The 10,000-nt window shown below is 40.4% G+C and overlaps 2 protein-coding genes across 5 annotated transcripts in view; one reads left to right on the top strand and one right to left on the bottom strand.

The window, feature by feature from the left end:
- Window positions 1–6,883, bottom strand: part of sidt2 (SID1 transmembrane family, member 2) — a 43,034-nt gene extending 36,151 nt beyond the window's left edge. For 2 of the 4 annotated variants that reach the window (XM_082179983.1, XM_082179984.1), the window contains exon 1: window positions 6,607–6,883. The gene's annotated coding sequence lies outside the window, so the exon portion shown is untranslated. The remainder of the gene's footprint in view (window positions 1–6,606) is intronic. The other 2 variants (XM_082179985.1, XM_082179986.1) reach the window with 1 other exon arrangement.
- Window positions 6,884–8,872: 1,989 nt separating this feature from the next.
- sik3 (SIK family kinase 3) overlaps window positions 8,873–10,000 on the top strand; it is a 60,717-nt gene continuing 59,589 nt past the window's right edge. Inside the window, exon 1 of the mRNA XM_082179324.1 lies at window positions 8,873–9,156. Coding sequence (XP_082035450.1) covers window positions 8,920–9,156 — 237 coding nt within the window. The 5' untranslated portion in view covers window positions 8,873–8,919. The remainder of the gene's footprint in view (window positions 9,157–10,000) is intronic.

Below are 10,000 nucleotides of genomic sequence, written 5' to 3'. Positions count from 1 at the left end.
TGTAACACACTTCTTCTGTACTTCATCTGTTCCACACTTCATCTGTACACACTTCTTCTGTAACACTTCATCTGTTACACACTTCATCTGTAACACTTCATCTGTTACACACTTCATCTGTACTTCATCTGTTACACACTTCATCTGTACTTCATCTGTTACACACTTCATCTGTACTTCATCTGTTACACACTTCATCTGTACACACTTCTTCTGTAACACTTCATCTGTTACACACTTAATCTGTACACACTTCTTCTGTACTACATCTGTTACACACTTAATCTGTACCTCATCTGTTACACACTTCATCTGTACTCCATCTGTTACACACTTCATCTGTACACACTTCTTCTGTAACACTTCATCTGTTACACACTTAATCTGTACACACTTCATCTGTACTACACACTTCATCTGTACTACACACTTCATCTGTACTTCATCTATACTACATACTTCATCTATACTACATACTTCATCTGTTACACACTTCATCTGTACTTCATCTGTTACACACTTCATCTGTACTTCATCTGTTACACACTTCATCTGTACACACTTCTTCTGTAACACTTCATCTGTTACACACTTAATCTGTACACACTTCATCTGTAACACTTCTTCTGTACTACATCTGTTACACACTTAATCTGTACCTCATCTGTTACACACTTCATCTGTACTCCATCTGTTACACACTTCATCTGTTACACACTTCATCTGTTACACACTTCATCTGTTACACACTTCATCTGTACTTCATCTGTTACACACTTCATCTATACTACACACTTCATCTGTACTACACACTTCATCTGTACTTCATCTGTTACACACTTCATCTGTTACACACTTCATCTGTACTACACACTTCATCTGTACTACACACTTCATCTGTACTACACACTTCATCTGTACTTCATCTATACTACAAACTTCATCTATACTACATACTTCATCTGTTACACACTTCATCTGTTACACACTTCATCTGTTACACACTTCATCTGTACTTCATCTGTTACACACTTCATCTGTTACACACTTCATCTGTACTTCATCTGTTACACACTTCATCTGTTACACACTTCATCTGTACTACACACTTCATCTGTTACACACTTCATCTGTACTTCATCTGTTACACACTTCATCTGTTACACACTTCATCTGTTACACACTTCATCTGTTACACACTTCATCTGTACTACACACTTCATCTGTACTACACACTTCATCTGTACTTCATCTGTTACACACTTCATCTGTTACACACTTCTTCTGTAACACACGTCATCTGTACTACACACTTCATCTGTACTTCATCTATACTACATACTTCATCTGTTACACACTTCATCTGCTACACACTTCATCTGCTGCACACTTCATCTGTTACACACTTCATCTGTTACACACTTCATCTGTTACACACTTCATCTGTTACACACTTCATCTGTGACACACTTCATCTGTTACACACTTCATCTGTACTTCATCTGTTACACACTTCATCTGTTACACACTTCATCTGTTACACACTTCTTCTGTACTTCATCTGTACACACTTCTTCTGTAACACTTCATCTGTTACACACTTAATCTGTACACACTTCATCTGTAACACTTCTTCTGTACTACATCTGTTACACACTTCATCTGTGACACACTTCATCTGTTACACACTTCATCTGTACTTCATCTGTTACACACTTCATCTGTTACACACTTCATCTGTTACACACTTCTTCTGTACTTCATCTGTACACACTTCTTCTGTAACACTTCATCTGTTACACACTTAATCTGTACACACTTCATCTGTAACACTTCTTCTGTACTACATCTGTTACACACTTAATCTGTACCTCATCTGTTACACACTTCATCTGTACTCCATCTGTTACACACTTCATCTGTTACACACTTCATCTGTTACACACTTCTTCTGTAACACACTTCATCTGTACTTCATCTGTTACACACTTCATCTATACTACACACTTCATCTGTACTACACACTTCATCTGTACTTCATCTGTACTACACACTTCATCTGTACTACACACTTCATCTGTTACACACTTCATCTGTTACACACTTCATCTGTACTTCATCTGTTACACACTTCATCTGTTACACACTTCATCTGTACTTCATCTGTTACACACTTCATCTGTACTTCATCTGTTACACACTTCATCTGTTACACACTTCATCTGTACTTCATCTGTTACACACTTCATCTGTACTTCATCTGTTACACACTTCATCTGTTACACACTTCTTCTGTAACACACTTCATCTGTACTACACACTTCATCTGTACTACACACTTCATCTGTACTTCATCTGTTACACACTTCATCTGTACTTCATCTGTTACACACTTCATCTGTTACACACTTCTTCTGTAACACACTTCATCTGTACTACACACTTCATCTGTACTTCATCTGTTACACACTTCATCTGTACACACTTCTTCTGTAACACTTCATCTGTTACACACTTAATCTGTACACACTTCTTCTGTACTACATCTGTTACACACTTAATCTGTACCTCATCTGTTACACACTTCATCTGTACTCCATCTGTTACACACTTCATCTGTACACACTTCTTCTGTAACACTTCATCTGTTACACACTTAATCTGTACACACTTCATCTGTACTACACACTTCATCTGTACTACACACTTCATCTGTACTTCATCTATACTACATACTTCATCTATACTACATACTTCATCTGTTACACACTTCATCTGTACTTCATCTGTTACACACTTCATCTGTACTTCATCTGTTACACACTTCATCTGTACACACTTCTTCTGTAACACTTCATCTGTTACACACTTAATCTGTACACACTTCATCTGTAACACTTCTTCTGTACTACATCTGTTACACACTTAATCTGTACCTCATCTGTTACACACTTCATCTGTACTCCATCTGTTACACACTTCATCTGTTACACACTTCATCTGTTACACACTTCATCTGTTACACACTTCATCTGTACTTCATCTGTTACACACTTCATCTATACTACACACTTCATCTGTACTACACACTTCATCTGTACTTCATCTGTTACACACTTCATCTGTTACACACTTCATCTGTACTACACACTTCATCTGTACTTCATCTATACTACAAACTTCATCTATACTACATACTTCATCTGTTACACACTTCATCTGTTACACACTTCATCTGTTACACACTTCATCTGTACTTCATCTGTTACACACTTCATCTGTTACACACTTCATCTGTACTTCATCTGTTACACACTTCATCTGTTACACACTTCATCTGTACTACACACTTCATCTGTTACACACTTCATCTGTACTTCATCTGTTACACACTTCATCTGTTACACACTTCATCTGTTACACACTTCATCTGTTACACACTTCATCTGTACTACACACTTCATCTGTACTACACACTTCATCTGTACTTCATCTGTTACACACTTCATCTGTTACACACTTCTTCTGTAACACACGTCATCTGTACTACACACTTCATCTGTACTTCATCTATACTACATACTTCATCTGTTACACACTTCATCTGCTACACACTTCATCTGCTGCACACTTCATCTGTTACACACTTCATCTGTTACACACTTCATCTGTTACACACTTCATCTGTTACACACTTCATCTGTGACACACTTCATCTGTTACACACTTCATCTGTACTTCATCTGTTACACACTTCATCTGTACTTCATCTGTTACACACTTCATCTGTTACACACTTCATCTGTTACACACTTCTTCTGTACTTCATCTGTACACACTTCTTCTGTAACACTTCATCTGTTACACACTTAATCTGTACACACTTCATCTGTAACACTTCTTCTGTACTACATCTGTTACACACTTAATCTGTACCTCATCTGTTACACACTTCATCTGTACTCCATCTGTTACACACTTCATCTGTTACACACTTCATCTGTTACACACTTCTTCTGTAACACACTTCATCTGTACTTCATCTGTTACACACTTCATCTATACTACACACTTCATCTGTACTACACACTTCTTCTGTACTTCATCTGTACTACACACTTCATCTGTACTACACACTTCATCTGTTACACACTTCATCTGTTACACACTTCATCTGTACTTCATCTGTTACACACTTCATCTGTTACACACTTCATCTGTACTTCATCTGTTACACACTTCATCTGTACTTCATCTGTTACACACTTCATCTGTTACACACTTCATCTGTACTTCATCTGTTACACACTTCATCTGTACTTCATCTGTTACACACTTCATCTGTACTTCATCTGTTACACACTTCATCTGTTACACACTTCTTCTGTAACACACTTCATCTGTACTACACACTTCATCTGTACTACACACTTCATCTGTACTTCATCTGTTACACACTTCATCTGTTACACACTTCTTCTGTAACACACTTCATCTGTACTACACACTTCATCTGTACTTCATCTATACTACATACTTCATCTGTTACACACTTCATCTGCTACACACTTCATCTGCTGCACACTTCATCTGTTACACACTTCATCTGTTACACACTTAATCTGTTACACACTTCATCTGTACTTCATCTATACTACATACTTCATCTGTTACACACTTCATCTGCTACACACTTCATCTGTTACACACTTCATCTGCTACACACTTCATCTGTTACACACTTCATCTGCTACACACTTCATCTGTTACACACTTAATCTGTTACACACTTCATCTGTACTTCATCTGTTACACACTTCATCTGTACTTCATCTATACTACATACTTCATCTGCTACACACTTCATCTGTTACACACTTCATCTGTACTTCATCTGTTACACACTTCATCTGCTGCACACTTCATCTGTTACACACTTCATCTGTTACACACTTAATCTGTTACACACTTCATCTGTACTTCATGTTACACACTTCATCTGTTACAAACTTCATCTGTTACACACTGCATCTGTTACACACTTCATCTGTTACACACTTCATCTGTACTGCATCTGTTACACACTTCATCTGTTACACACTTCATCTGTTGCACACTTCATCTGTTACACACTTCATCTGTTACACACTTCATCTGTACTGCATCTATACTACATACTTCATCTGCTGCACACTTCATCTGTTACACACTTAATCTGTTACACACTTCATCTGCTACACACTTCATCTGTTACACACTTCATCTGCTACACACTTCATCTGTTACACACTTCATCTGTTACACACTTCATCTGTTACACACTTCATCTGTTACACACTTCATCTGTACTTCATCTATACTACATACTTCATCTGCTGCACACTTCATCTGTTACACACTTAATCTGTTACACACTTCATCTGCTACACACTTCATCTGTTACACACTTCATCTGCTACACACTTCATCTGTTACACACTTCATCTGTACTTCATCTGTTACACACTTCATCTGTACTTCATCTATACTACATACTTCATCTGCTGCACACTTCATCTGTTACACACTTCATCTGTTACACACTTCATCTGTACTGCATCTGTTACACACTTCATCTGTACTTCATCTATACTACATACTTCATCTGTTACACACTGCATCTGTTACACACTTCATCTGTACTGCATCTGTTACACACTTCATCTGTTACACACTTCATCTGTTACACACTTCATCTGTACTGCATCTGTTACACACTTCATCTGTACTTCATCTATACTACATACTTCATCTGTTACACACTTCATCTGTTACACACTGCATCTGTTACACACTTCATCTGTTACACACTTCATCTGTACTGCATCTGTTACACACTTCATCTGTTACACACTTCATCTGTTACACACTTCATCTGTACTTCATCTGTTACACACTTCATCTGTACTTCATCTGTTACACACTTCATCTGTACTTCATCTGTTACACACTTCATCTGTACTTCATCTATACTACATACTTCATCTGTTACACACTTCATCTGTTACACACTGCATCTGTTACACACTTCATCTGTTACACACTTCATCTGTACTGCATCTGTTACACACTTCATCTGTTACGCACTTCATCTGTTGCACACTTCATCTGTTACACACTTCATCTGTACTTCATCTGTTACACACTTCATCTGTACTGCATCTGTTACACACTTCATCTGTTACACACTTCATCTGTTACACACTTCATCTGTTACACACTTCATCTGTTCTACACCCTTAATCCATAAGACACACCTAAAAGTACTACATACTTAACGCTGTTTACATTGATCAGGAGTGACGTCACTATACGTCCATCCATCTATGAAACTCTCGTTAGTGCCACTGCTTTACAGCTCCAATAATACATTAATACTGAGGTAATTGTAGACAAATGTTGTATTTATTAACTGTAAACATGTTAACAAATACAATGTGACGCGATAGTCCGCGAGTTTATAAAGAATGAACAGTGATTTATGTAATCAATAGCATGACAGGAACACACACATATGGATATCTAGTCAGATATGATAATAACAGCAGCCAGAGGCTTCAGACTGACCGTGTCTCGCGCTGAGCTCCTGGTGCTGTTCTACACACACACTTCAGCAGTGTTCAGCTCGGTGTAAGACTGATGTTCACTGTAATGTACAGTTAGAGGTAAAGCGCAGGTAAATGATCCGCTCGCCCTCGCGCTGTTGTGTTGATGTACTGACCAGCGGCTCAGACGTGACGTCATCGCGCACAAGCCACGTGACACGCGCGTCGACTCCACAGACGCGAACCCTTTCACAATTATTTAACACACAAAAAAAACAATTATTTACACAAACTACCGAGTTGATAATACACATAATCCAATCTTTATTGAATTACAGCTGCTGTCGGGATGGATCCTCTGTTCAGCCAATGGCAGCGCGGAATGACACAGCACGTGACTGGTCACGTTGACGCTCATGACGGGAGTTTGTTTACAATCATCTTTGAGACTTCACATTAAACTCATTAAAGAAAGCACTGATTTCAGAACAAACTGGGCTTTGAATCATAGTGATTCCATTCATAATAATATGTTTGCAATCTGACTGTAAATGCAACTATTCTGACGTGTTCAGAACATATTTATGGCGATATTTTGTGTAAAATGCCTTGAAACTGAGAAGTTAACTGAGAGAAAGATGGTTTTGTGATGACACACACACACACACACACACACACACACACACACACACACACTGAATGCATCTATATGTGCTGCTGTGTTCTCTGTGGTTTCCTCCAGTATCTGCAGATGAGGGTTTGCTCTTTGCTGACGTTTTGATACCCAGATGCAGGAAGTCAGACGTCATGTTTCTGAGATGCTTCCGGTTGATTGGATGAACTCTGACGTCCACAAGCTGAGCTGCGGTATACCCGTATATACCATACAGTTTATACATCAAGGGCTATTAACCTATCCGGCAGGGGAGGCAGTGCCTCCTCAAACACTGTGAAGCAAGAAAATAATACAAATAATATAATGATAATAATAATATAATAAAAAAATAAAACAACGCAAATATTACTAAATGTGACACTAAAGGTAGGGTAGGCGAGTTCAGAGCTCTGCTAGCAATAGCGAGCTAGTCTTTAAAAGCATGAACTACCATTGTTCTGGTCCTGAGACTCTGGTATTTTGACCACTTCTATTATTGATGTGAAGAGAGTTTCAGGCAGTGGAACAATAAGTGCTCATAAAACATACCAGAGCCCGTCTACAGACATTTATTAGACATATGATTATTATATCTACGGACCCTTATTAGACATTCTCTGAACATACTCTACTTTTAAAGAGTGTGTGAACGACCGGGTTTAGTCCCCACAGCGACACCTGCAGGTGAAGATACAGCAGGACAACAGAACGGGGGGGGGGGGGGGGGAGTCATTACACTTTGATTGGATATGATCGTTAAGATTGGATATAAGTTATGATTGGTTATGATTGGTTTGTGCGATGAATCCTGGCTCTTGTTGATGACTGATGATCATAAATATCAGTTCACACATAAAATATATTGTTTAAATTGTTACTGCCTTTGGTTATTATTTTGGAATAGATGTTACAATGAAAAAGAAAAAAGAAAACACTAACTTGATGGTACTAATAAATAGAGCATTAATTACATAAATAAATACAAAATATAATTGTATTGGGTCTCCTTTTTTGTAATGTTTATTTAATCAGGAAAGTGCGACAGATGTTACATTAAGTGTAACAGATCTGATATGTAACATAATGTTAAAAAACTGTGAGGTCACAACTGAGATCATCAAAGTTAATTATAATAATGGCTTGAGCATTTATAGGCTACTACACAATGCACATATACCATATTAAACAACTGTAATGACAGACAGATAGATAGATAGATAGATAGATAGATAGATAGATAGATAGATAGATAGATAGATAGATGCGCATGCTCTGAGGCTCGTGCATGAGGAGTTGCGCATTCACGGTTCCCACATTCCTGTCTCCGAGCGCGTTTCCGGTTGGAAGGGGGGGGGGGGGGGGGGGTATATGCAGGGAACTTCTTGTTGTCATGGCAATAGTTTCCTCAGCGCGTTCGAGCATTAGACAGCGAGAGATCTGAGGAATATAATAAACCAAACACACACGCGCATGCGCGCACACGTCCCGTCGCCAAGGCGACCGAGACACGCGCTCGCGCGGGCAATGAAGTCATTGTTACGCTATCGGTTGCCACGGCGACATCCATGAGAGCGCGCTGCGGAAAGGGGCGGAGCTCGCGTCGTGACGCACGGCGGGGGCGTGTCCCGGGGAGCGCGCTGCGCGTCCTCGCTTGTTGTTCCCGCAGAGAGAGGGCAGAAGATGGCGGCCGTGTCGAGCGGGCCCGCCGCCGGGCTCCCGAACCCCAACCCGAACCAGAACCCGCACCCCAACCCGAGCCGCGAGCGAGCGCAGCCCAACGCCCCCTTACACCACCCGAACGCGAGCGTCAGTCGCCCGCCCCCCGTGCGCGTCGGGTACTACGAGATGGAGCGCACCATCGGGAAGGGCAACTTCGCTGTGGTCAAACTCGCCACGCACATGATCACCAAAGCAAAGGTGAGGGACGCGTTAACGCTTTAAGATGCGGCGCGATACACGCACTGACGCGCGCGCTGGCCAGCGGAGACACCGAACACACACACACACACACACACAGAGAGAGATGCGGCCTGCGCTCGCGCCCGTGCGCGCGTCTGTGAAAATTGTGTGTAGATGTGTGTGTGTGTGTGTGTGTGTGTGTGTGTGTGTGTGTGTTGCGAATGGATTGTGTATGTGTTTGTTGGTGTGTGTAGATTGCGTATATGGGGACTGTATGATAGTGTGTGTGTGTGTGTGTGTGTGTGTGTGTGTGTGTGTGTGTGTGTGTGTGTGTGTGTGTGTAAATTCATATTCATGTTGTCTTTTTTCAGCAGTGATGCTGTTGTGGGAGAAGAGAGGGATAGATAGAGAGAGAGGGATAGATAGAGAGAGAGGGATAGACAGATAGAGAGAGGGATAGACAGATAGAGAGGGATAGATAGAGAGAGAGAGGGATAGACAGATAGAGAGAGAGGGATAGACAGATAGAGAGAGAGGGATAGACAGATAGAGAGAGAGGGATAGACAGAGAGAGAGGGATAGACAGAGAGAGAGGGATAGACAGAGAGAGAGGGATAGACATAGAGAGAGAGGGATATACAGATAGAGAGAGGGATAGATAGAGAGAGAGGGATAGACAGATAGAGAGAGGGATAGATAGAGAGAGAGGGATAGACAGATAGAGAGAGGGATAGACAGATAGAGAGAGGGATAGAGAGATAGGGATAGACAGATAGAGAGAGAGGGATAGACAGATAGAGAGAGAGGGATAGACAGATAGAGAGAGAGGGATAGACAGAGAGAGAGGGATAGACAGAGAGAG

The sequence above is a fragment of the Leuciscus leuciscus genome (genome assembly GCF_965113295.1).
Source record: "Leuciscus leuciscus genome assembly, chromosome: 9".
Lineage (NCBI taxonomy): Eukaryota > Metazoa > Chordata > Actinopteri > Cypriniformes > Leuciscidae > Leuciscus > Leuciscus leuciscus.
This window is presented reverse-complemented; position numbering and strand designations above follow the sequence as displayed.